General features: G+C 32.6%; 1 protein-coding gene across 2 annotated transcripts; it reads right to left on the bottom strand.

Moving 5' to 3' along the window:
• Window positions 1-3,709: 3,709 nt before the first annotated feature.
• Window positions 3,710-9,017, bottom strand: LOC137822710 (uncharacterized). 2 transcript variants are annotated; one of them, XM_090295896.1, is made up of 8 exons: window positions 8,555-9,017; window positions 7,157-7,509; window positions 6,594-6,703; window positions 5,581-6,057; window positions 5,325-5,480; window positions 4,758-5,206; window positions 4,580-4,647; window positions 4,259-4,389 (listed from the first exon to the last, which is right to left on the bottom strand). In XM_090295896.1, exons 2-8 carry the CDS (start codon window positions 7,492-7,494, stop codon window positions 4,383-4,385), a joined length of 1,605 nt encoding a protein of 534 aa, XP_090152022.1. In that variant the 5' UTR covers window positions 7,495-7,509; window positions 8,555-9,017; the 3' UTR covers window positions 4,259-4,382. The 2 variants fall into 2 exon arrangements, with proteins under 2 accessions (XP_068483757.2, XP_090152022.1); XM_068627656.2 differs by lacking the exon at window positions 4,580-4,647 and having other exon boundaries at window positions 3,710-4,389.
• Window positions 9,018-27,806: the final 18,789 nt, after the last annotated feature.

Genomic DNA, 27,806 nt, shown 5'->3' with positions numbered 1-27,806 from the left:
CCAAAATTAGCAAGACAAGATAAGTGGGTGTTGAAGTGGAAAAAAAAACTAGAACTTACTCTCTGTTAAATCAAATTATAATCTTTTGCATAATAGTAATAGGGGTGAGATTCATGATTTTTTCAGCTTATATCAAATGAAATTTTTTTTTGTATGGAGGGCTAGTCTGAACAAAATCTAAACTAAAGATAATTTGAAAAAAATGTGTAATCAAACTAGTCAACATATTTGTCTGGAATGTAGGATCTATTTCGGTCTGGAATAAGGGTTATAAGTGGTTAAGAATATTATCTGTGTCACATAATTCTCTCTTTAATCACTTTCACCATTTTAATTGTCCAAACTTTAATAAGAAACAAAATATGTTATGGGAAAATATGTGGGTAGTGGATAAAAAAAATAAAAAGTGGTCTTAAAAAGTGGAGCCTGTGACTGGGAAGAAATATTTGGATTAGTACAATTAAAATGTTGGGTGTGGATTACAAATTTAAATAAAATGTAATTGTTTTCTTACTTGGTGCTTATGCCCGAAAACTGGCCTACAAATATTATAATCACTAGCATATACTCTAATGTTAATCTCTTCTAGTTGAGGCTTGTACATGTTGAGAGTTCAAGTGGTGGGTGTCAGGTTTTTGGGCTTACTATCTTATCAGCAGAACCCGCACTGCTAGCTTTTGGTTTCTTTGTTTTGACAGGGTAAGAGGAAATGGTTTAAGCATTTTGGAAGGTGCAATGGTAGAAGGAACTTACTCAGGGCTGAATTAAGAAGAATCATCAGAAAGGAGGAAAATGAACTAATCTTGTGTAAAAGGAAAAAAGCTAGAATAATCTGATCTCTGCTGCAATACAAGAGGAAAATGGATGGCAGAGAAAACACAGTGTCTTAGCAGGTACATCAAACTTTGAAAGACTTTGGCAATGTGATGGTTTTATCAAGCAAAAGCTATGGGATATCAAGTAGTTCGGTGGTGCAGATTCTAAATAGCAAAGTTTTGGATTTTGTAGTGAGATAAGTGGAGGTTGGGTCTGTATGAGGTTTTATGGGTTTGGTTTTAAAGGGGAGGTTTGGATATTCTGGTATATTTTGGCGGCTGCTTCTTCCTGCACCTCCATCTTGTGCACCTCCATAAATTTTTCTTATTCCAAAATTACCCTTTTCAATATTTTGGGTTACATAATCCAGAAGTTTTTTCTAGATTCAAAATTAACTTCTGGATTATGTAATCCGAAAGTCTTTTGTGATTATCTTCCGGATTACATAATCTGGAAGTCTTTTCTATACATAAGATTAGCTTCCGGATTACATAATTTGGAAGTCTTTTCTAAATATAAAATTGACTTCCAAATTATGTAATCTGGAATTTATCCGGATTACATAATCCATGGGCTTATTATTTCAAATCCAAGGGGTGAAAAAAAGAGGATAAAATGGTATTTTCATATTTAGTATGGGGGTAGCACAAGAAGGTATGGAGGTGTAGGAAGAAAGAGTCTTTTTCGGCAGGGTCGTAGTAGGTGCTTATGGGGTGGGTAATAATTTTTTGTATTGGTTTTTGTCAAACTATAGAACCTTTTTTTTTTTTTGGATGGCTTGCTGCATGATATAGCTTGGACTGTTTCTTCCTGCACCTCCATAGATTCTTCTGGCATCCCATAAACAACATGAAAATACCTTTATAACTTTATTGAGCCACCTCCATAAAATAGCTTCCGGATTAGGTAATTCATACATGCAATTAAAAGAGATTTCCGAATTATGTAATCCATAAGTTAAAAAAGACTTCCGGATTACATAATTCGGAAACTAATCATGCATCTGAAAAAAGACTTTCAGATTATGTAATCCGGAAGTTAATTATGAATTTAAAAAAAGACTTCCGGATTACATAATTCAAAATATTACAGAGGGGTATTTTTGGAAATATGAAAATGTATGGAGGTGGGAGAAGAATATATGGAGGTGCAGGAAGAAACAGCCTATAGCTTGTGTTCCCATCTAGATCTTATTTGCTCCTTGTTGTTATCTATGTCCATTAGAGAACACTAGCTTTAGGTTAGGTTCCATGTATAAGAGTTAAAACATTTATCAAATTTTCCAATTTATCTATTTTTTTCTCAAAATATATGATCTAATATTACTTTTTCCTACATGTTAGAAGACTTAAGCTTAATTTGAAGACATCACATAACAAGTCCAAATTCACATGATCTAGAATAAGCATTGCTGGGTTAAAATTTAATTGCTTAGGTTAAATAATTGCTTAAAGTCATTTTCTTCTTTATTAATATAATTTTGATATTTCTTTTATTTAAATATTTCATAAGATTATCTAAGTCAATTTTGTGTGTTCTTAAGCTTCCTTAAACTTAATGATAAGTTGTGGGGTAATGGAGAGTTAATTATAGTGAAAAATGAGCGTTAGTGAAAATTAATGTGGAATTTATAGGAGTTTATAAAAAAAAGAATGTAATTGTAATGTAATAAAGAGATATGTGAATTTTGAGAGAAGTAAGTTTTCTCTTTTATGAAAACTTTGAGAAAACTTTGTAGTATTTTGAGTTATAGGAACACAAATTTAATCTCATGAGTATAATATGTGACTATCACTCCGTCACTTTCTCATTTTTGTTAATTGTAGCGCTAATATCCTTCTACGTGAAGTGAGTGACACCATGAGGTGAATTTGTAAGTGAACAGAAAAGGGAAGGTGTGGAAAGAAAATGTTAGAACAGATTGAAAATATAAGAAATACATCAGAAAGAGTTGTTTAAGAAGTAGTCATGGGGTTATATTTGAGGTCTGAATACTTAATGTACACTACACGCTATATTGAAAGACTAGGTAGCAGAGGCACAAATAGGTATGTAATCTGTGCATATTATCAAAATTATGCAGGTGCTTAACAAGGTATGAAGGTTACAAAAAGTTATGCAGAAGATTACAAGTGCAGAGGAAGACTAACCAATAGAAAAATAGTGCAAAAAAACAGCAGAATGAAGAATACAAGAACTAAGTTTAAAAAACAGGGAGGAGTATAAGAGGAAGGCTAACTAGGAAAGATAATTAATTTTCTGTTTTAAAGATTCAATCTCTATATATATTGATTGCTTCAGAGGCAGATGCAAAAGGGACATATTTTGTCAGTGAATTTTTTGCATGATGATGTTAAAAAGCTTAGTCATGGGAAGACCCATATGGCACTTATTTTTTATGAAAAATTGGAATACAAGTGATGGTCTCAACATAAGCAGGATTTCAACAGAGAATTGCAGGTTGCATTAGAATCCAAGAGAAATACAGAAAGCAGAGGAAGTTGTTATAGTCATTACATTTGGGGTATCTTTCAACATGAATGTGCAATTTCATCAAAATACAACAACAAAAAAGTACAGACTTAAGAGGAAGTCTTATGCCATTATATTCTTCGTGATAGTTTTAGTTTGACTTAGGTTATTTTAGGAGAGGTGGTGATTATTAAGTATTTGTCCTTCAATGATAAATATAGTATAACCACTATTTCTATATTTGGAATTTGACCTGTTTATATATATAACTTGAACATAATATATCAAATATCACCATAGCAATGTTTCTTTCTTGTAGTCTGGTCCTTTCCCACACATTCTGCCTCATTTCAACAAAGGTTAAAGAAAACACTCTTTGCTCCGTATTGATAAAACAACACATTAGACACTATCACACACCTTGAGTCAAAAATATATATTAGAATGTATTAAACTACTATTTTGTATTACAATGTTCTACATAATTGTATATATCATACGTTTGCTTGGCCGAAATAGAGTCCTACAATAGAAGGTTGAATATAGGATATCTGACCATAAAGAAAATTGTAGAGCTATATACAGAAGTAATGGTGGACAAACAAATACTGCAATTAAATCTGGAATGAGCCTCGAACCATAGGTGTATGTTATGAAGAAAGCACTGCCAAATGCTACCATCATAAATGTTATGGAGAGGAATAGAGTTATGAGTCCAGATATTAACTTCAAAGGTAATGACTTGTAAAAGTCATACTGTGCATAACGTGAGATGAGAATAGACAAGAATATTAATATTGCAGTTGAGGATGAGATGAAAGCCGCTGCATCTGATATTGCAAATATCAGAAATGATGTTTGGTCCATGTATTTTGGTTTTTTTGTTTCATCATCAATACCACCTGGTATGTTAATTGCAGCAGAGAACACTGCTGTAGCAATAACAGTTGAAATGAGTATACAAAACTCAGCAGTGCGTTTCATCCATACTTCTCCTTTTTTCCGCAATTCTTCATGCTCTTTTGTAAATAAATCCTGAGCAGTTAGGCCATCAGAATTTTCCATTATTATGTAAGATGCCGGCATTATTTTCTTCACCTCCTGTCACATATGTTGAAGAGTTAGTATAAAAGATTATATAATATAACTATAATACATTTTACACATTTAGATGATAATTAAGTTTTTTTAATGAATAAATATCAGCACTTTACACATTTAGACATTTTGTTGGCTATTTATCCTTGAAGTTTTTTTTATTCCATTCACTTAAACACTTCACCAAACACACCTTGTCAAATCGAGAATTCCTCTTATAATAATTGCATGTTTTTTTTCTGTCAAGACTCCTGAGGATGTCTTAGATTGTCATGAAAGAGTTAAATATCAGGGTGTTGGATGTGTATATAAAAAGAAGTGAAATGTGAAAATGTACAAGCATATGCAAAGTCAAAGAAGTAGAAGGTTACCTCAAACCATATTATCTCGAGGCACATTTGGAGTGCTGCCCCAGAAACTAATTCAAGTTGACCTGTTGGGGCTAACTTAGCAGCCATATGCAATAAATTGTTGTTCTTCTTTTTGGGTAGAAAAAATGAAGGGTTGTTTTCTTTCACAATATATGTTACTATAATATCCTTTTGAGACCCTATCTCTTGTACTAAATTGAAGATGCTAGCATGGCGAAATGAAACTGCTGTGTGAATTATACTTTGATTTTTATCATCAACTTCCCATATCAAACTAGGATGAGCACTGATGAGTTCTGATAGGAATCCAAAATTACCAACTTCAGCAGCATCGAACAATAGTTGAAAAGGTTCACTTATGATTGCAATAGCCTCGTTGAGGGTTTTGCGCCGAAGAATGGTTTTCCAGAGATGATTAACCAATTGAAAAATCACAAGTTTGTTCATTCCTGCAATATAAAAAAACCAGTCACTTCGTAATGAAATGTAAGGAAATTTTGGAAAGCTCCACAAATAAAGAAAAAATTGAAGTTACTTGTCTTAATTTTGCTTATATTTGGAATTTACCAGGATTGATCTTAATGGGATTTGGAATCTCTGGAGATTGACAACAAGAATCCATAGGGTTTTGATTTAGAGCCAAGAGATGCAAAGCTGTGTCTTCATTCTCATCACGTACCCAAGCTAGATCCTCACAATCTCTTGCCATTTGTAAGGCCAAATCTAGAAAACATTTGGATAAATGTGTTAATAAGTCATTATCCAACAAAGTCTTCATCTGTCAATCAAGAAAGCTTATTAGTTAAAAATAAGAAAGACATACGGTAATTTCCAGTCTTGACACAGGTGAAGAACAAGGATGTTGTGTCTAGATCATCGAAGACTTCTTTTGTCTTGTCATAGAGAAACTGAGCCATGTAGCATTTTCCTTGCATGAGAGCAAACTTTATAGGGGTGTGTCCACCTCCACCCCTGATTTTGGGTAAGTGAGGGTTTCTTTTCATCAACAATTCAACAATAGGCATGTTTCCACATGCAACAGCAAAGCAGAAGGCAGTGTTGCCTTTGATATCTTGCAATGAGATGTGTTCATCATTGAGAAGTTGCAGCAGCTCCTCCACAAAGTGAACATGGTTAGCACCTGCAGCAACATGCAGCAATGTACCCCAACCACTTGTTATTGCTGCATGCTTTAGTCTGTCATCTTGTCCTAATATCACTTTAGCTTCTGTCCAATTACCTTCTAAACCATACTTGTGAAGGGGTACGCAATACTCCAAGAACTTATCCAGAGATTCTCCTGATACATTACACTCAAGTTTTTAATAGGTTTCTATTCTTTCTAGTATATATATATATATTAAAAAAAATTACGTGTTTCCAAGGTATAGTGGGATTTTATTTCCAAGGTATAGTGTATATATATTCACATTTACTATATGTGCATAACAAAATAATATTTTACAAAAAAATTGGTGAACATAAATTTTAAAGACATGTCAGTATTTTATTGCATATTTAATATTGATAACACCTATAAAATAATTTAAAGAAATGATAATGAAATGTACTACAAAAAAGTTAAAAATAAAATTTAAAAAAAATGATGAATTAGGTGAACATATTTGTAAAAATGATAAAATTTACAAATATTCAAAAGGAAAAGAAAACAGAAATCAAAATTTTACTTAGGAATCATCCCAAAATATTTAAAATATTTTAGGGAAAAAATATAAGAATTTATTATTTATTGAAAATTTTAAAATGTATGAGAATATTTACTTAAAATAATTAATACAACAGATAAGGTATAAAAAAAAAAAAATTTGGTCATACTTGTTTCTTCTAAAAAGTAGCCGTCAGGAGCATTAAATTGACCATTTGGTGCCATTGTATTATTGGAGAGTTGTTCTGTTGGAGTTGGAGAACCAGTCATTTCCATTACCCTGTCAAAATAAATATAAACAATATTAATATAAGCAAGAGATGTCATTTTAAGATTGTTTTATTTAAGAAAATTATATAATTAGTTTCTTAGATTCAACTTAATGTTTGAGACTACGTTTCTTTATAAGGATAGAGTATCTTTAAATATTTTTATTTATTCATTTTATTTATTATTGATAAAAAAAATATAAAAAAATATGTATATATAAAAATTAAGATATTTATTGAGACTCTTGTTATGGTTTGAAGCTTAAATAGTGTGATTAAATTAAAAAAAAATATTATTATTTTTTAAAATTTTACTATAGTAATTAAGAATAAACTACTTATGATATGTCAATAAGTAATTATATAAGTTTAGAAATCTATAAAACAATGAGTGCTCTAATAATCTAAAGGAAGAAAGAGGTGAAGATCGGCAATTATCAAATACCAGAAATCAATAAAGATACCTTTCAAGCTCATCCCATATTTGCTTGGCTGATTTTGGACTCTCTGAAAATATTTCAAAAACATCTGGATTCAAGCCACAGTATAAAATGTTTTTTGCTTTTGCTTCTAGTTCCAAATTCTTCATGTCTTCTTCATCGTATTCATCTTCACTCTTCTCCACTTCTTCATTGTCTACTATCTTTGTTGGAATTTTGGGTCCATTTTTAATCACAAGCCAAAGCTTGAAGTCAACGGATTGTATGAATATTCTCATTCGCCCCTTCCATTCACTGTATTTTCTGCCATTGAAATAGGGTGGTTTCAGAGTAGATTGTCCTTCTGTCATGGTATTACTCATCAAATCTCTATCAACCTGTTTGAAAATGTGGGTTGATGGTTAGATTGTATATGAAAATTAAAAGGTAAAGAAAGGTATATTCTCTACAGTCAAATCCAAAGGGTTTGGATGCTTAGATGTATAAGAAAACTAAAACGCAAATAAAATAGAAGTATATTTAATTTAATTAATATAGTGATTAATTAATAAAAAAAAATTAAAATAATGATCAGGTTGAATTATCCTTCAAGCATACCAATTTAATTTAATTACTTATTATTGATAAAAAAATAATTAAACTATAGATAATAGAAATTCATATCCACTAAGAAACATGTGTGTATTTTAGTATGAATCTTGACCATTCAAATAGAATTTAATAGTTTATATTTTATAGTTAGACGTATACATATAAAAGTAGAAAGTCAAACAAGATAATTGATATATATAAATGTGGACGGTTTCTTTTAATTTTTATTTCCTATTTGGTCCACTTGCACATTAAACAAATGAAAGAGATAGTTAAGTGTGTACCAAAGTAAACCTATCCGATAACCCTATTTCCTATATTTTCACATAACTAAATTTTACCATGACAAAAAAGAAAAGTGAAATATATGAGAACAGTAATTTTATAGTAATTAAGTTACCTATAGTGATGTATGCTTCAGTCCCTACTATAATAGGTTATAGATGAGAACAGTAAAATTGACCTAAAAAGAATAGATAAGCCATATAAAACATAATGGGCAACCACCCATTGGTGAGCAGAATCAGAGTTTTCCTGTGTACTTATCCTCGTACCCTCAACTTTTGGTCAATTATATTACTAAATTGCTTTTCTAACTTGTGACAGACACTTCAACCAAAGGAAGAACATAGAACACACAACATGTTACCTACGTACCTGAAAACTGAACTTCTAAAGAGAACTTTACAACAAATAAACACAACAATAATCGGAAATATCAACCCAACCAATTCGTAATTACTTTTTTTAATCGGAAATATAGGATTAAAACATCAATTAGAAAAGAAAAAAATAAATAGTAGAAACTTTGGAGAAAACCCAATATCATACCTTCAGCTGAGTCAAAGAGAAGATTTCAGAGTAATCAATCACTCCTCCCTTAAAAATATGTTTATTTCTATAATATCAGATTTCATTAACCCAAATAATAAGTAAGTTAACAGCCGGCCGCAGGAGCGTGATCACCAAAATTTAAGTAAGAAAAAAATATTTAGAAACTTGGAAGGGAAAGAAAGTTGAGGGTAGGAAGGAGGAAAATGATTGGAATAGGAGAAATAGCAGAAAAGAAAGTTGAAAGAAGAGGAGGTGGAATGGAGGAAGAGAAAAAGAAGAAGAAGAAGAAGAAGAAGAAGAAGAAGAAGAAGAAGAAGAAGAAGGTGGTGGTGTGTGCCGTCTTAACTGAAGAATTGGAGATTTATTTAAAGGATATAGAATAGACAAAAGAAATGATGAAGAATCTTCCTTTTTAATTCGTTGCTTTCTCAAGTTATTTGGTGCATTGCACTTTCCTCGTAATGAATCACTCAAACAAAACTCAAGATAGAGATGTAATTGCAATATAATGGAGTTAGTCTTCTGTCGTCAACTCTATGAAAATAAAATAATTACAAACAAGACAAACACTATTCCAAGTCTGCTTAACAAAAATGCATAAATTTGTAATCATGACTCTATTTACATATACAAATTACTTATAAATAAATCTACACACACGCTTATCTAAGTGTATATTAATAGTCTTAACATATACAGCTAAAGAAGGAAAATTTACACATAATGCACCATTTTTATCGGAATGGATAAGTTCACAGAAAATTAAGAAAAAAGAGGCCACTTATGTTTCCTTAAAAGAAATAAACTGAAGTCATTATTATGACTAACAATTTTGGTGATTTTTTTTAAGTAAAGTCATCATAAAAATAATGTGTATAATAATTATGGTGACTTTTGTAATTTTTATACTGAAATTATCAAAATAACCCCTATAACGATTTCAATTCAATTTAAATGTGACAAACTCAGATTTTTTTTATAAAAAAAACTCTGTTTTTTTTACCATAATATAAAAACATGGCAAACTAAAAATGTTTTTTTTTTCAAACTCTTTCAAATATTTTCAAACTTGAATAGCTAATAATTTTTTTTAATAATACTTTTCTTCATAATAAATGTTTATTATTATTATTATTTGAATTCTCAGTCTAATTCAGATATTAAGTTATATAATGATGTATAACATTTTTTTTATCCGTAAAGATTGAATAACAGTAACCACTTAAGGGGCTGGTTCAACCTTATACATAAAAAAAAAAAATGAGACAATTTCTCCGGTCTCCCAAACCAAAATAGAGAGACAAACAAATTTATCACTAAAAAACCCGTACAGCCCGTACAATTTCAAAAACTAACCCATACAAAAATAGAACTAACCCGTACAAACAGACTCAAAACCAAACTCAATACAATCTCCCTGGCAAAAAGAAACAGAAGCTTAGAACAACAAACAACTCAACCGAGGGAGTAACTCTTATAAAAACTCACTTTATTGAAAACATACCAGCTCTAGGATCAATGCACCACTCAGAGTAAGTAAAACTAGCAGAAACAGTTTTAGAAGTTACCCAGGACCAAGCCTTTAATTGTGCCAAAGTGAACACTTCCAAAGTATCGATCACCCTCCTTGGAATAAATGTTTATTCTTATGCTTCCATAATTCACTAACTACAGCAATCCAAACACAATTCCATACTACATTAACCTGGACAGGAGCATTTAGCAAATTAAAATGCAAGAAGTGAGCTGTTGGGACAACATGGTCAACCGACGCAATCCCTAACCATGTATAGCACTTATTCCAGACTAACCAGGCAATCCTGCAATCAAAAAACATGTGTTTTGTCGACTCCACAACCATCCTACAAAAACTACATTAAATTGGTATCCACCAAAATCCCACGCCTCTTCAAGTTAGCTTTTGTGGCAATCGAATTAATCAACACCCTCCAAGCGATATCTGTACTGAGGGCAAAGCAGTAGTCTTCCAGAGAAATGTTGGGAAAAACGGGTAATTTTCCCACTAAAACAAAACCCTAACAGAGCTACCCGACAAATAATATTGAATAAATAAAGCGGAATAATAAAAGAGATAAAGAGGAAAGAACACACCCGAAAATTGTTAACGGAGTTCGGCCTGTTTAGCCTAATCTCCGAGCACAGCAAAAACAGCTCACTTTTATTACTATGAGAGAAGATATTACAAATTGGGATATTTAACAGTGAAGGAGAAGAGTTTAATTTATAACCCCCAAACCTCCTTCCCAAACAATGAACCCACCGATGTGGGACTTGGGATTAAGCCAAAATCAACAAATCTCCACCTTGGCTTAATTTCAAGTCCCACCTAAAACAAATCTTCTCAAACAAAACATAACAAAAACAAACTTTACAGTGCTTCAAATTTGCGCCTCTGGACGCCAACTTCAAATGTGCAAAATATTAACCAAGTCTAAACAATGTTCAAACTTGGCCCTTGTAACCACCTTGGTGAGCATATCTGCAGGATTCTCCGTAGTGTGAATCTTCTGGAGAACAATCTCCTCTTCTTCGAGAATCTCACGCACAAAGTGATAACGAACATCAATGTGCTTCGTCCGTGCATGAAAGACTTGATTCTTTGCTAAATGAATAGCACTCTGACTGTCAGAATATAACTCAAGGTTTTTCTGACCAACTCCCAAGTCTTTAAGCAACCCATGAAGCCAAATTGCTTCCTTCACAGCCTCTGTAATCGCCATATACTCTGCCTCTGTCGTAGACAAAGCCACCGTAGACTGCAAGGTAGACTTCCAACTAACTGGCGCTTTTGCTAAAGTGAACAAATAGCCAGTTGTAGACCGTCGCTTATCCAAATCACCTGCATAATCAGAATCACAATATCCAACTATGCATTGACCAAGTGATTCATCTTGCTCAAATGTCAATCCAACGTCTAAGGTATTTTGGAGGTACCGTAGAATCCATCTCACAGCTTGCCAATGACCCTTGCCCGGATCATGCATGTACCTGCTAACAACACTCACAGCCTGTGAAATATCTGGTCTTGTACACACCATTGCATACATCAAGCTTCCAACTGCATTTGCATATGGGACTTTCGCCATGTATTCTCGTTCTTCATCAGTCGTCGGAGATAAACGACTACTCAATTTCAAATGAGGAGCAAGTGGGGTACTTACAGGTTTTGTATCTTCGTGTATACCAAAACGTTGTAGTACCTTCTGCAAATACTGCTTCTGTGACAGCCAAAGTTTTCCCCTCTCTCTGTCCCTGTTTATCTCCATGCCGAGAATCTTCTTGGCTTCCCCCAAATCCTTCATCTCGAACTCTTTACTCAACTGAGCCTTTAACCTATCAATCTCAACTTGGCTCTTTGTTGCAATCAGCATATCATCAACATATAAGAGTAAGTAAATGTAGGAACCATCTTCAAGTCTGCGCAAATACACACATTGATCATATTTGCTTCTCTTGTACTTCTGATCCTTCATGAACTTATCAAATCGTTTGTACCACTGTCTCGGAGATTGTTTCAGTCCGTACAACGATTTGCTAAGTTTACAAACCCAATCTTCTTTACCATCAACCTTGTATCCTTCTGGTTGAGTCATATAGATTTCCTCATTCAAATCACCGTGTAGGAACGCGGTCTTTACATCAAGTTGAGCAAGCTCCAAATTCAACTGTGCTACCAAGGCCAACAAAATTCGAATGGAGGAATGTTTAACAACTGGAGAAAATACCTCATTATAATCAATTCCCTCCCTCTGAGCAAAGCCTTTAGCAACCAACCTTGCCTTGTAGCGAACATCTTCTTTATTAGGAAATCCTTCTTTCTTTGCAAATACCCATTTGCACCCAATTGCCTTCTTACCTTTTGGTAATTGTGCCAGCTTCCACGTCTTGTTTTTCTTCAAAGACTGCATCTCCTCTTCCATCGCACCTGCCCAATTACCACTCTCTGAACTCAAAATGGCTTCTGGGTAAGTGGATGGAATGTCATCAACAACTGGAAGTGCATAGGCAACCATATCCATGAAACGAGTAGGCTTCTGAATGTCTCGTCTCTGTCTTCTAACTGCAATTGGCGCTGATTGTTGTTGAGATTCTTGGGTAGGAACCTCTTCCTCATCTGACTCTTCTTCTGCCATAGGAGAGTCACTTGTGGTATTTCGTGTTGGGATCACCACTGTCGGCTCAAACTCCACCTGCTTCCGGACACACTCCACCTGTTGTGGAGTACTATCAACTCCTTCTGGATTTACCTTCTTTAACATGGCAGATTCATCAAAGGTAACATCCCTGCTGATAATCGTCTTCTTTGCCTCTAGACACCACAAACGGTATCCCTTCACTCCAGGACTAAAGCCCATGAAAAGAGCCTTCTTTGCCCGTGGATCCAACTTTGATTCAATCACATGATAATATGCAATAGAACCAAAAACATGCAAAGAATCATAATCAGTTGCAGGTTTTCCAGACCATACCTCTAACGGGGTTTTGCCATCTATAGCAGATGATGGCAAACGATTGACGAGATGTTGAACGTATGTCACAGCCTCAGCCCAAAACTCTCTGCCTAATTTAGCATTAGACAACATACAACGAACTTTCTCCACAAGTGTCTTGTTCATACGCTCCGAAACCCCATTCTGCTGTGGTGTTTTTCTAACAGTGAAGTGTCGAACTATGCCACAATCTTGGCATACCTTCAGGAACGGATCACTCTTGTATTCTCCTCCATTATCTGTTCGGAGAACCTTAATCTTCCTTCCTGTCTGGTTTTCAACTTGAGCTTTCCACTTAAGGAAAATTCCAAGCACATCATTTTTGTTCTTCATAGTAAACACCCAAACTCTTCTGGAAAAATCATCAACAAAAGTGACAAAATAATGCCTACCTCCGATTGACGGAGTCTTGGCAGGTCCCCACACATCTGAATGCACATAATCCAGAATACCCTTGGTATTGTGAATTGCAGTGCCAAACTTCACTCTTCGTTGTTTTCCCAGAACACAATGCTCACAAAATTCAAGTTTGCAAGCCTTCGTACCTTTCAACAATCCTTGCTTGGTAAGAATTTGCAAGGATTTCTCTCCAGCATGTCCCAAACTCATATGCCACAACTTCGTTGCCTCAGCATCCTTCTTAGTGCTAGAAGTTGTTGCCGCTACTGTCCCCACCACTGTACTACCTTGGTAGTAATACAAATTGTTCTTCCTCACACCTTTCATCATCACCAGTGCTCCTGAAGTTGCTTTAAGAATTCCATCTCGCATCGTCACAACTAGGCCTTTAGATTCTAAAGCCCCCAATGAGATAAGATTCTTCTTCAACTTTGGAACGTACCGTACATCCCGCAAAATTCTAGTGGATCCATCATGATTCCGCAACTTGATTGAACCTATCCCTACTGTCTTACATGGATTATCATTACCCATGTAAACAACCCCGCCATGGAGTTCTTGAAAATCAAAGAACCATTCCCGAATGGGACACATATGATAGGTACAACCTGAATCTAATATCCACTCATCTGGATGCAATGATGCTGAAAGCGAGACAATCAACACATCACTTTTGCTTTCTGCAACATTTGCATCTTGCAGAGCCTTCCCTTCTTGATCTTTATTTGCCATTACAGACTCACAATATAATATTCAATATTACAAATAATTTCAAACAACCCAAGGCGAACCTTCGGCTCTTGATACCACTTGTTGGGAAAAACGGGTAATTTTCCCACTAAAACAAAACCCTAACAGAGCTACCCGACAAATAATATTGAATAAATAAAGCGGAATAATAAAAGAGATAAAGAGGAAAGAACACACCCGAAAATTGTTAACGGAGTTCGGCCTGTTTAGCCTAATCTCCGAGCACAGCAAAAACAGCTCACTTTTATTACTATGAGAGAAGATATTACAAATTGGGATATTTAACAGTGAAGGAGAAGAGTTTAATTTATAACCCCCAAACCTCCTTCCCAAACAATGAACCCACCGATGTGGGACTTGGGATTAAGCCAAAATCAACAAGAAAGACAAACACACTTTTTCTCTCCACAGGGCCTCTTAAAAGAGCATAGGCAGATTTTACCGAGAAACCATTATCCTTACCAGCCTTCCAAACCCGCCTATCTACAGAATTCATGATAGGGGTCTTTCCATGCACTTCTTGTAACAGCTGGACTTCCTGGTACATTTCCCGATCAAACAGATCTCTCCTCCAAATTAACCTCCACTCCCATCTATCATTAACCCACTCCCTACAAGACTGTAAACTACCTTCTTTATTAACAATCTTTGGGAATTTACTTTTCAGATCTTCATTGTCCACCCAAACATCTTTCCAAAACAGAATATCCTTCCCGTCTCCCACTCTCCACTCGCAACAATTCTCAAAAGATTTACCCCAATCCTCCATCCCCAAACCCCCTTCAAGTCTCTCCACCAACTGGAATCCTTAGCATTACTCCTTTGTTCTTGCAAATTTCTCCAGCCTCCGTATTTAGATTCAAGAATTTCTTTCCACAGACCATCCTTCTCAGTCTCCAGACGCCAAATCCACTTTCCCAGCAGTGCCTTATTGAAAAGTCTTAAATTCAAAATTCCAAGACCACCAGCTTCTCTACGCTCGCACACCTTTTTCCATGAGACCCACGCTACTTTCCTTCCTTCATCTCCCCATCCCCACAAAAACCTTCTCTGTACCTTTTCAAACTCCTTTAACATAGCAACAGACAGTTTGTACATGGATAAATAAAACAACGGAATGGCAGAAAACACTGACTTAATAAGACACACTCTTCCTGCCAACAAGAGAAATCGGCCTTTCCATCTACCCAACCTGCTTTTAACTCTTTCTAATACACCATCCCAAAACGAGACTTGTTTGTGACTCCCCACGAGCAACCCCAGATATTTGAAGGGAGTTTTCATCACTTCACAATTAAGGATTGCAGCATACTGCTGAATTACAGTATGATCAACCCTCACCCCTCCAATTCTACTTTTTGAGAAATTAACCTTCAAATCAGAGGCTAATTCAAAACAGTGCAGAATAGCCTTCAAATGATGTATAACATGAAAATTTATCATAAAAAAATTATTTAAAAAGGATATGAAACTGAATTTTACTACAGTGAGAAAAAAAATGTGAAATATTTATTTTAATTTAAAAAATGTGATATTGTGAGTGCTGTGAAATGGGTACTGTTTCCACTTTCCCTGATCTCATCAGCCTTTTGTAAATGATTGTAACTCTGCATTCTTAAAAAAAAACCTAACATTTTTAACTTATTGTAACCTATCTTTAAGAAGAAGTATTTCTTTAATAGATGATACCAACTTTTAGGTTCGAATATGATATTTAAAAGAGAAAAACTACTAAGTTAAGAGTATAAATTATCTTAGACACAATTATAAAATATATATATATATATAATATCAAATAACTATTTATAAATTTTAAGTATAAAAGTAAAATATATAACTAGACTATTTTATACCGTATAAAACCCTACTAGTAAATAGTCTAATGCATCATCTAAACCATAATGAAACAAAAGTTGAAGAAGATGATTTCTTTTTATCAACAAAGAATAAATAAAACTAAAAGAGACATTTCAGGAATGTCTCAACCTTTATACAAAAAATGGTCAGACCAACATACTCAACACCATCAGACTCTACAGAACAACAAACCAATTCTCAAAGATACATGGAAAGAGAGGATAGGTCACATCAAAAGAATTCAGCAACCCTCATAAAATGCTATCAAGACCCTTATATCCAATCTTCATTCAAAAGAGGGAAAACCACAATACGCACAAAAACAACCCCTAGTAACAAGAAAACCACAATAACAAGACTCCAGATTACAAGACAATCAGATATCATCACCAACATACTAACTTGATTGGGAGCCACATTCTCTTTTCATAACCACTCCAATAGTAGAAACAAGAACCTACACAAAAAAATATATCAGTCCTGGACAAATAACTACAACAGTTTGCAAAACATCTTTTTTTTCAAATACTTTATACAACACAGGGGATCCAAACACCAATTCGAATAAGAAAAGTATGCTAATCTTTCCTTGACTGTAACCCAAGACCAAGATTTCCTTTGAGCCACACTAAAAACCTCCAAAAGATCTACTCTCCCATTCTTAAAAATACATTTATTCATATGATTCTATATTTCACATACAATTGCTACCCAAATCCCCCAACATCTATTGACAACTTCCTTCAGACCTGCAAGCTTAAACAACATGAAATTCATTTGTGCATCAAAATGAAACACCGAGCAAAACCCAAGCCATTAAAAACAGAGACCCCAAATTCTCCAAGAAACCTTACACTCAAAGAATAGATTATTTACCGTATCCACTTCCTCGCCGCATAATGGGAAAAAGTTACTTACCAGAACTAAGACCCTTAGTAGCAATTGTATTATTCAACACCCTCCAAGCTGTAACTTTCCTTGAAGGGAAAATCTTTAACTTCCAAAATTCCGCAAGAAAATCCCCAACACCACCTTGCTCAACCCCTTTAGATGATTATAAACTGCCTTCACCATGTAAATTGTAGACATGTATCCATCCAAATCAACTTGTCAGTCATGCCTTCACCCTCTTTCACTAACCTCTTATTATCCAACAACTGCAAGAGTTTATCAGCTTAACTAGATTCCCACACAAAAATAGTCTTTCTCAATCCCAACTTCCACAACCAATAATTGTCATTCCAAACACCAACATGTGATAAAGTGCGACCAACATAAAGAGACTGAGAACAACCTAGAAAACTTTTGCTTTAGGGATTCATTATCCACCCACTTATCCTCCCAAAACTTAATTTATTTCATCTCCAACTACCTACCTACCTTCCTTTGTCTCTGAATTATTACCCTATTACACTAAGTTCCAAACTTTCCTAAGGTGGTGGTGGCGGCTTTGGCACCTAGAGGATTCTTTTTGTATTCTTTGTTTACTCCATGGCTAGGGCTATGGCTTTGGCAGCTATTGCACTTTCCAGCTACTGAACCACTCAACTTGCTTGGCTATTTATAGTACACGACCGTCAAAATAAAATTCAAAGCAGAAAATACAATTTCAAGATATGTTTTGCATTCGATAATTTATGTTAGTTTACCCAGATTTTTTTTTTAAAATATCCTTATGAAAAAAGTAAATGAAATTTTTTAAAATTATAATTAATTAATGAATTAATTAGTTTATACAAATTTCAATAAATTCTTCTAAAAATAATTCCTAAAATTGTTCGTTTTTAATAAGTACTCCAAAATGTGTATTCAATGACATAAAGTTGAACTAAAAAGAAAGACCTTATTCTTGCATTATTACTAGTACTTCACCCTCGGGATATTTGTCTTTTTTTTAAAATATAGAAAAAATAACATAATATAAGATAAAAATTTGAAACTATAGTTGAATTAATACATATTAAATGCGACAAAATAAATGTAATTAAATAAGTATGTCCATAGTTGAATTAATACATATTAAATGATACCAAATAAATGTATTTCAATTTAAATATGTCCAGTAACATTTTAGATTTAAATTAATATAACTTTACTGTGAAAATTCTTATTTGAAAATAATTTTAAGACTGTATTATATACATTACCAAAAAATCATTAAATAGAAACTAATTTTAGAGACAAAAATAATAAGTTGATATTTTAATTAAATTAGATATTATTTTAGAGACTAAAAAAATTATTAGTATCTAAATTAGTTTATATTATTGATAAATAATTTTAAAATTAACTACCAATATTTTAGTTACCAACTTTAGAATCTAAATAGTTGGTAATTAAGAAGTGTCACTCCTAAGTCGTCATCCTTATGATATTGAGTTTTTTTTTTTAGTTAGCATGAAATGATAAAAAAAAATTGATTAAAAATGTGTTGTGGGATAATTAATTATTAAAAAATAAAATGTAGGTTTAAAAATAAAAATAAGTAAAATTACATGCATGTTTAGAGTTTAGGTTGATGTTTTATTGATTAGAATTAGAGTTTAGGGTTGGTAGTTTAATATTTAGGATTAAAAGTTTGTGATTGAATGACTAGAACTTAAAGGTTGAGTGTTTAGGACTTATAAGGTGGTCCTATTATTTTTTTTATCAGAAAAGATCCTATTAGACAATCTAATTGTCATAGACATTCTATTAAATAGTCTAGTAGTTATGATAGACTATCTAGATAAACTGTCTACTTTTTTTGTTAGCTGGTCTAATAGAACCATCTAGTTATAGCGTCTATTAGTGATGATATTCATTGCTTAAGTGTTATAGGGTAAAAATATTTTGTTTTGCATCTCACTCACACCAATCTCAACCCATTACTTGAATAAATAACTATATCGTTTATATTATCTTTTCTTTCCTCATATTTTAACATGTTGCACATGATAAATGAATATTTCTGTTTCACTTTAGTTGGGTGGGTTGGGGTAGGCACTAGGTGCTTCCGTTTGAATTTTTGTTAGGTATGTGGAAAGGTTATCTTTGTTTTCTCTTTATCTTATCTGCATAAGGATTGAACACCATTAAGTGAGTAGTTTAATTTAATTATTTCTTATTGATAAAAGAAATGATAAATGAATATTAATGGTTAGGCTAGTTAGGATATCAACTTTAGTAATAATTGAAACATGTTATTCTTTTAGAAAAAAAAAAGTTAAAAGGAGGTAAATTAGTTTTAGTTTTGAACTTAAATGAAAACCAATGGGAAATAGGAATAAATATATTTTCCACATTAAATTTATATTATAATTAAAATAATTAATTTTCGATCATACATTAAAAAAAATTATTAAATAAAAACTAATTTTTGAGACCAAAATAATTAATTACTATATTTACTAAATTAAAAATTATTTTATAAACTAAAAATTTATTATTATGTAAAGTAGTTTCTATTATTAATAAAGATTTATAAAGTAGTTTCTAAATTGGTATCTAATATTAGCTACCTAGAATTTAACTATTAATTATTTATATTCTAAATTAGTCTCTAATATTTTTTTATAAACTAATTTAAAATCTAAATTTAGTTGTTATTGGACGATTTTCGTGTAGTGATAATAAATTTAATTAGATCATATTTAAAAGTAAAAATTTACTTAAACTAAGTTAATTATAAATATTATAGTCAAGTCATGACTTAGCAGTAAAATGATTCTTTTATACTTAAAAAGTTTATAAAAATATAAGGATGACTAAAAAAAGTATTATATTTGAATAGGCTAACAAAAATATAGATATGGATAGATGTATAAAATGGTATATAGTGGATATCATTATTATGTTTTATTACATAAAACTAATGTCATGATTTTTCATATTTCCTCATAAAACTAATCTCATCAAACTTTTAAATTCCAATTTTTTTATACAATCATCTACCACCCTTTTTTTTATCAAGTTTTAATTGAATACTTTAATTTATATTTTAGTTAAATATTTTAATTCAATATTTTAGTATTAAAAAGTACACTACAAAAAAAATCACTTTTAGCGACCACCAAATTCGGTCGCTAAAACAGTATAATCGGTCACTAAACATATTTGCGACCAAAATGACCACCAAATAAAGATGGAAGCGAAAACCCTAGTCGCAAGCATTTAGCGACCGAATTATAAAGTGGTCACATATTTGCGACTGAAATTTTTGGTGGCTGAATCGGTCGCAGAAAATTTGGTCACCAAAATTTAGGAACCAAATTTGCGACTACCATTTTCAGTGACTAAATTGGTCGTAGAAAATTTGGTCACCAGAATCCAGGAACCAAATTAGCGACCACCATTTACGGATGTTATTTATTAGTTTACACTAATGCAAATTTAGTGTTAGTAATCCAATTTTAAATACAATAAAACCAAGCATATAAAATAGAAACCTATGCTGCAGCTTAAAACTAATGAAGCAGATATTGAAGTAACAATAACATTTGTATTAAGCTACTTAAGTTCTACATAGAGAACCTAAAAAAAGACAAAATTATAAGAGAAGGTACCTACCTCAACTTTGGGGCTGTGGAGAAGGACATGGTCCTGCGAGAATCCAACAGAATCTAAAAACTGAGGAAACAGTTTCTTGGAGAAAAGCATGCACAGAGTCAACAACCTCAATAGTTTCTCTAAGTCGGCTACAACTTCAGGGCCCTTCAACTCCACACAACCGCTTCCACCACACACACTCGCAACTGCATCACCCTACAAGTGTTTCAAGTTTCAAACCCAAAATTGAGTCGACCTATTTGCGCATGAAGGAATGGATACCGAATGCCAAGTCTGCGATTGGCCATTTCCCAATAGTCTCGGAGTAAGTGAACCTCAGCGTCTCCTACAACGTCACGATCGATTCGAACAGATTCGCTGGCGCCTGAGCTGGCTTCCCCCTCAAGGTCCGCGCTCTCGACCATTCCTCTTCGGCCTTCTTCCTTCACCTGAATAAGAGGTACATAGTCACTGCTGTTCCGGCAGCCTTCGCCATAGCGCCGACGGTCATGGAATTGGCAGAGAAGAAGAATGTGCACAAAGAGGTTTGGGGGACGAGAAGGAAAATGAAGACATAAATTGGGGTTTGGAAGATGGTTTGAGTGTGTGAAACAGAAACGTAAGAGAGGACAAGAGAGGAAATTATTATTATTATTAGCATTAGCGACCAAAAGAAAATCGGTGACTAAATAAAAACATATTTGGTGGTTGCTTTGGTGATTGAAATAAACAATTACATTTAGCGACCGAAAAAAAAAACGGTGGCTAAAAATAAACATATTCGATGACTGATTTGGTGACAAAAATAAACAATTACATTTAGCGACCGAAAGAAAATCGGTGGCTAAAAAATAAACATATTTGGTGGCTGATTTGGTGGCTAAAATAAGTAATTACATTCAACGACCAAAATAAAATTGGTGACTAAAAAATAAACATATTTGGTAGCTGATTCGGTGGCTGAAATAAGTAATTACATTTAGCGACCGAAATAAAATCTGTAGCTAAAAAATAAACATTTTTGGTTGCTAATTCGGTCGCAGATATATTTTTCCTAATTTATTCAAAACAGTCACCACTTTAGCGACCGATGGTTTTGTCACTCTCATTTTCCGTCGCTGATTCGGTCGCTAAACTTACGAACATCATTAACAATTCATTTGGTCGCTATTTCGGTTGCAAATTTGATACTGAAGGTATTCAATGGCTATTTCGATCGCAAATTGCAACCACTCACTTTCGGTCGCTGAATTCGGTGACTAAATTATTATTTTCTTGTAGTGGTAGTTGTGATCTTGTTGTAGAAAAGGTTGGTCATCAAAATATCTTTTTTCAATTTGTAATTTATTTTCCCTCACTTTAGAACCACCATACATGCCCCTTCACCTCCGCAACTCCTCACTCCATTCTCAACTTGGTGGGCATTGTCTAGGTTACTAATAAATATTCTGTATAATTTATCTTAGAGTATTTATTTTTTAATTTTTACTTAAAACTTTATTTGTTTTAATCAAATTTGATGTTAATCTAATTACTAAAGAGAATAGGTTTATTATTTCCTCTCCTTGAGCATGTTACTGAAATTTATATTATTTTTTTAGAAAAAAAGAAAAACAGAAGAAAGCGATAAAACAATCTTTAAAGAGTGAAGTTAAGTTCATTGTGGAACTATTTTTTTATAACATTGGTAACTATCGTGGTGTTTACCTATTACGTATGACAAAATTTTGGATGATTTTTTTTATTTATTTTGACTATCAAATTTTAAATTTTAAATATTATTTATGAATTTTTGCCTTTGGTAAAATCAAGTGTTTATTGAGTTTATCATTAAGGATTCAATCAATAAAAAAAATCATTCAATAGAAACCCATTTTATATACAAAATAATTAGTTGTTATTTACGATGTATCATTGGGATGTCAAATCCAATTTCTTGTAGTTTAAATTGGGATAAGGTTCACAGAATATTAATCGAATATGGGGAAGTGTGTGGATTATTGTGGTTGGAAAAATTTGGAAGCAAATGAATCTCATCATTTTTAAGAATGGTGGAGTTGATAACTCAGAGATTTTTACTATGGCGCAACTTAAGGTGTGGTCGTGGATCACGTGTAAAGAAAGGTTGACATCCTTTACCTATGTCCAATGGTGTATGGATCCAAAGACTTGTTTGATTTCTATTAGAATGAAAGGTTGAAGTTGGGCTCACCAACTTGATGGATGCTCTTGTAGCTAAGGTAGTGCAATTTTGTACTTACACTGTTTTAGTGTAATTTTGTTGTTTGAGTGTGGAACAGGTGCTACTAACCTTGGTCATAGGTCCGTTTGGAGGTGTGCAAGTCTTTGTTGCAGGAGTAGAGTTGGTTGTTGGTTGTGTGCGGGTCTTTGTGTTACTACTAATGTGGTTATGAAAAGAGATTGTGGCTCCCAGTTAGGTTCGTTGGTTTTTTGTGCAAGTTCTTGTGGTATGTAGTTGAGACTATGAACAGGTATTGTGGCTACTGAGAAGGTTAGTAGGTAGGTAAAATTTCTTCAGGTCTTGAAGAAAGCAGGTTCAATTTGGAGTGGTTTTTGTGGGTTTTGTTTGTGGGTGAGAGATGTTGTTTTGTAATTGTCTTAGATTATGGGTTATTTTGTGTGTTATGTTTTGACTAAATACTGGTTATAAAGGTCCTAATAGGGTAGATGGTGATTTATGTTGATGTGGCTTATCGTGTCGTTCATTTGAGGATTGACTTGGTGGTCTGTAGAGTTTGTAGTTTGTTTGAATGCTAGGTGTTAGATAGGTTGACTTTGAACAATTTTTGTATAAAGATTGAGGTACTTCTGAAGTTTCTGTATAAGTGTTGAAACACCTCTAAAGTGTTTCATTTTATTTGATTTATTCTTTGTTGAAAAAAAAAGATGTTATTTAATGATTTTGTAGTAGTGAATGATTTTTATTTATTTATTTATTTATTATTACTGGTAAAAATATTCACAAAATAAATAAGATAATATGTGGATGTGGGATAAGAGAAAGATACACAATTTGACAAGTGGACTTAAGAAGTTAACTTTAAGTTTAACTCGACTTTATAAAACTGGTTTATAAGGTGAGGATTTTTAATATATTCCCTCACATCGAGACTGTCAACTTGTATGTAAGACTATATATTTATAAACGGTCAAATAGCGGTTTAATAACAGATAACATGATAGACCCAACAAAACAATACTTTTAACACCTTGGAGAACATGTAGGATTAAAGCAGGTGGCAAAGTAGGCTATGGCTCCATAAATGTGGTTGCACAAATGTAGATTTCAGTCATAGACATCACTACCTTCTTTCACATACTTCATGGGGTTGGTGGCTTTTCTTTTTGCAGATGCAGAAAACAGAGGTAGACGTTCTGACTAAGCCCGCTACACCATTGGAATGGGAGTACGGCATGGGTATACTGCTATCAGAGGAAAGCTTTAACATGCAGGGCCCTTTCTTTTGTTAAAACAAATCTGTTGAAGCAACATAAGGTGAGGAAATTATATGCAGGAGACTATACTGGTGTAAAACTATTTTGTAGATCTATTAAAGAATATGGATATAAGAGTTATAGAAATATGTTAATATTAATTGTGTCATTTTTTTTATCGGCAAAAAATAAAATAAATAAAAAGGAATACTTTAGGAATGTCACAACCCTTATACAAGAATCAACACCTGCACATAAAGTACAGGCTTCAAGACAAGCGGGAGCAGGATAACCAGCTATAAGGACCCCCTATGCTAGTGTGTACCCCCATACATTTTTTTTATCAGTAATAAATTAATAGAATAAAATGGAACATTTTAGGGGTGTCACAACCCTTATACATAAGATACTTCTAGTTTAAACTATCAACAAAGCAAAGTAAGATTAAGTGACACACCACTTAACTCAAGAATCTTAAACTATTTAAATAGTCCCTACCCAAACAGAACTGGTTTTACAAAGACCAGCAAACCAAAAACTTGATGGCTATCTTTTTTTTTTTATCGGCAATAAACTATTAAATTAAATCGGTTCACTTAAGGGGTGATCCAACCCTTGTACATATAACAAAAGATAAAAGTTCCTTTACACATAACTTGATGGCTATCTAGCCACTGGAATTTTAACAATCTAAAAACTTTAAGTCTAGCTAGCTCCCTACCCATTGCAGCAATACCAAACCTACAACCTTGTGCACTACATTTTATTGTCAAAGTGAGGCACGACCTCTACTGCCAGTCTACTTCCAAAAGCTACAAAAATCTCCGCACATCCTCATCTTTTAAGTTCCAAGAGCTGGTCAACAAACCACACAAAACATGTATCTATCAAAACTGCAAAATGTTGACCAACATTGACAACATTTGGACATGGGCTTACAGGTTAGTTTTTTGCCTAGGAGAACACTCAACAAACCTTTGTCCTGCTTGCTACTGCAATAAATAACCCATAACCCTTTTCTGCTTAATAAATCACTTATATACCATCATCTTCCTTGTCCCTTCTTTAGCGCCCTTCTTGTAACGTATATATGACTCCACCACAAAGAGAATCATTGTCCCCTTTTAATTTCAAACATATAACATGATAAAAAATCCAATCAGGGAACCCAACATGAAAAACATTCATCAAATCTTTCAACTATAACCAAGCTTTGAATCGCCTTTGCTGTGACTTCAGTTGGACCTGCAAACAACTAACAACTAGCTCTCTAAGAGCATTAGTAGCACTAATCTCATAAATAACACGACAACAAAATTAAAAATAGTTTAGAACTGTAGTTTACGAGACTTCTTCCTATTAAAACAAACCCCTCCTTCTTCATCATCTCTTCCGAATAGATTTCATACATTCCGTAAGTAACAGACATTTCGGATAGTGTACCCCCATACATAGTTGTTTCAGGTAACATAAAACAACAGTAATCTTACAAAGGATTTCCATAGGCCGAAACCTAAACTGCCCTCATAAACAAGCAACAAATTACACTTAGCATACTAATAACTTGTTCTTTATAAAGGTGAATAACTTTTATTTTGTTTTTGTCTACTATGATTCTAGTATTTATTGATTGATTCTTTCTCTTTTTAGGTAGACCTAGAATAAGTGTAATGTTTATATATATTTAGACTATTTATTTTGATTTCAATGTAATAATAGAAGAGATATTCATTCTCATATTTTTTGTTTTCTTTTTACTCTTTTGTATCTTTATCTTTTTTTATCCATCTCTGTTCTATTTTATAATAATATTTATCTTTGTTCTATTTTATAATAGTATTTATCTCTGTTTTATTTTATAATAATATCTGTATTGGAATATGTGGTGTTTCTTAAGTTTAGTTTACAGGTTAGCTCCAAGCTCTCGTGAAAATATTAGAATTAGTGTAGGTTCTATTCTTTTTTTATCTTTTTAGGATATATGTGGTATTAAGTGTGACACGAGTTTGATAGGATGATCTGTCTATAAACGTTAAGATATTCTTAAATTTTTTTATTTATTTAATTTTTATTTGTTAATAAAATAAAAACTTCTTCACATACTTTGAAACTATCATAGACAACACTTTTTTGGATTGGAAGGCTCAATGGGTAAGGTACATTGAAATGTAGATTTGAAATTTGGATTTGAAACTGTAATTTTGTAATTTTGAGTGAAGTGGAGAGGGTTTCTGGGCAGAAGCAGCAATTCATAATTTTGTCATCTTTTGTTTTTGTTGTTTTTTTCTTATAACCTATTTTTTTTTCAATAAAAATAAAAATTCACGCAATGAAGAAAAGGCATATTACAAGCATTATGAAGACATTGAAAACAAAGGCACATCATCGTCACCAAGAAAATGTGAAGGCATGACAAAGCCATCCATGACCGTGTGGACTGTGAAGACTTAAAAGAGAACAAATCTCATAGTGTGGACTTGAAGATAAATTTTTCTTATCGGCAACCACTCGAAGAGAATAATTTTGATAGTATAGTTGTACAAAGACTTTTAAGAAAATAATTTATTTTTTAAAGAAATTGAAATATTTTATGATAAAATATGTTGTTTCGATACAAATACAAAATTTATTAAAAATTTAAATTTTAGAATTTTATGATAATAATTAAATTAATTAAAATTAGATTATTTTAATTTTTATTTAAAAAGTAAGAATTTAAAAAAAAAATTATACTCAAATTCATGTCTCACGTATTTGTATTCTCGCATTAATTTGATTTTAGTCGAAATCTCATCTGTTTAAGATCAAGATATTGTTAGATTGACTAGGTTTATTTTTATTTTTTTTCAATATAAAAAATTTAACTGTTTGATGTACTAATAATTTCTATTTAATGATGTGTGTGTGTAAGAAAATGGAATGCGCTGATGGTTAATGATATTTTTGGATTAATATTTTCTATAGTTAATTTTATTCCATGACCCAAATTGTTTGTATTTTAAAAATAATTTTCTGTAGTTTTATTGTTAATATCAATGTTTTTTTATTAGATTAAGATAGTTGTATCGATCATCCACTTACTTACTCGAATGATTGATCAAATTATTGTTTTAGAAGTATTTTTTTTTAAGAAAATTGAAATAAGCCATTGTTCATTTTAATGAACTCAAGTTAAGTTTGAATAAGCACGCATAAGTCATACTGATCGAAACAATCGCGTAAAAAGTGGCTGACAGCATACAATTGGAATTAGAATTGTGAAAAAGCATGTGGAATTTTTGTGGAAACTTAAGCAAAAAGACATGTTTGTAAAGCTTTTATGGGGTCACACTTGATGGAAAATTAGAAAACAATTACATAATACCCAACGTGTATATTATAGTATCAAGTAAATAATCGTATCTTCAAATTTAATGATAAGTAATACATTCGTAAACATTTTACTATTATACAATTTTATTAACATATTTTCATATAATACATTACTGTATTTCTTAAAAAAAACACATTTTACATTAGTACAAGTGTTAATTTCAATAAATTGCATCTTCTCACTCATAATTAATAAATGTCCTTTTATCATTCACTTAGAGTAATTTGAGGTGATTTGGAGATATTAAAAGTCGAGCTTTAATTAAACTCGATTCTTCAAAAGATGGTAATGGTAGGCAAGTTTATTGAGAAAAGACTAAGTGAAGGTTATTTACAAAAGAATATCTAATGGTCAATATTGTAAGAGCTAGAAAAGT

The sequence above is a fragment of the Phaseolus vulgaris genome, chromosome 9 (assembly GCF_051622355.1).
Source record: "Phaseolus vulgaris cultivar YP4 chromosome 9, ASM5162235v1, whole genome shotgun sequence".
NCBI lineage: Eukaryota > Viridiplantae > Streptophyta > Magnoliopsida > Fabales > Fabaceae > Phaseolus > Phaseolus vulgaris.
Note: the sequence above shows the minus strand (reverse complement) of the source record. Positions and strands in the feature narration are given on the sequence as shown.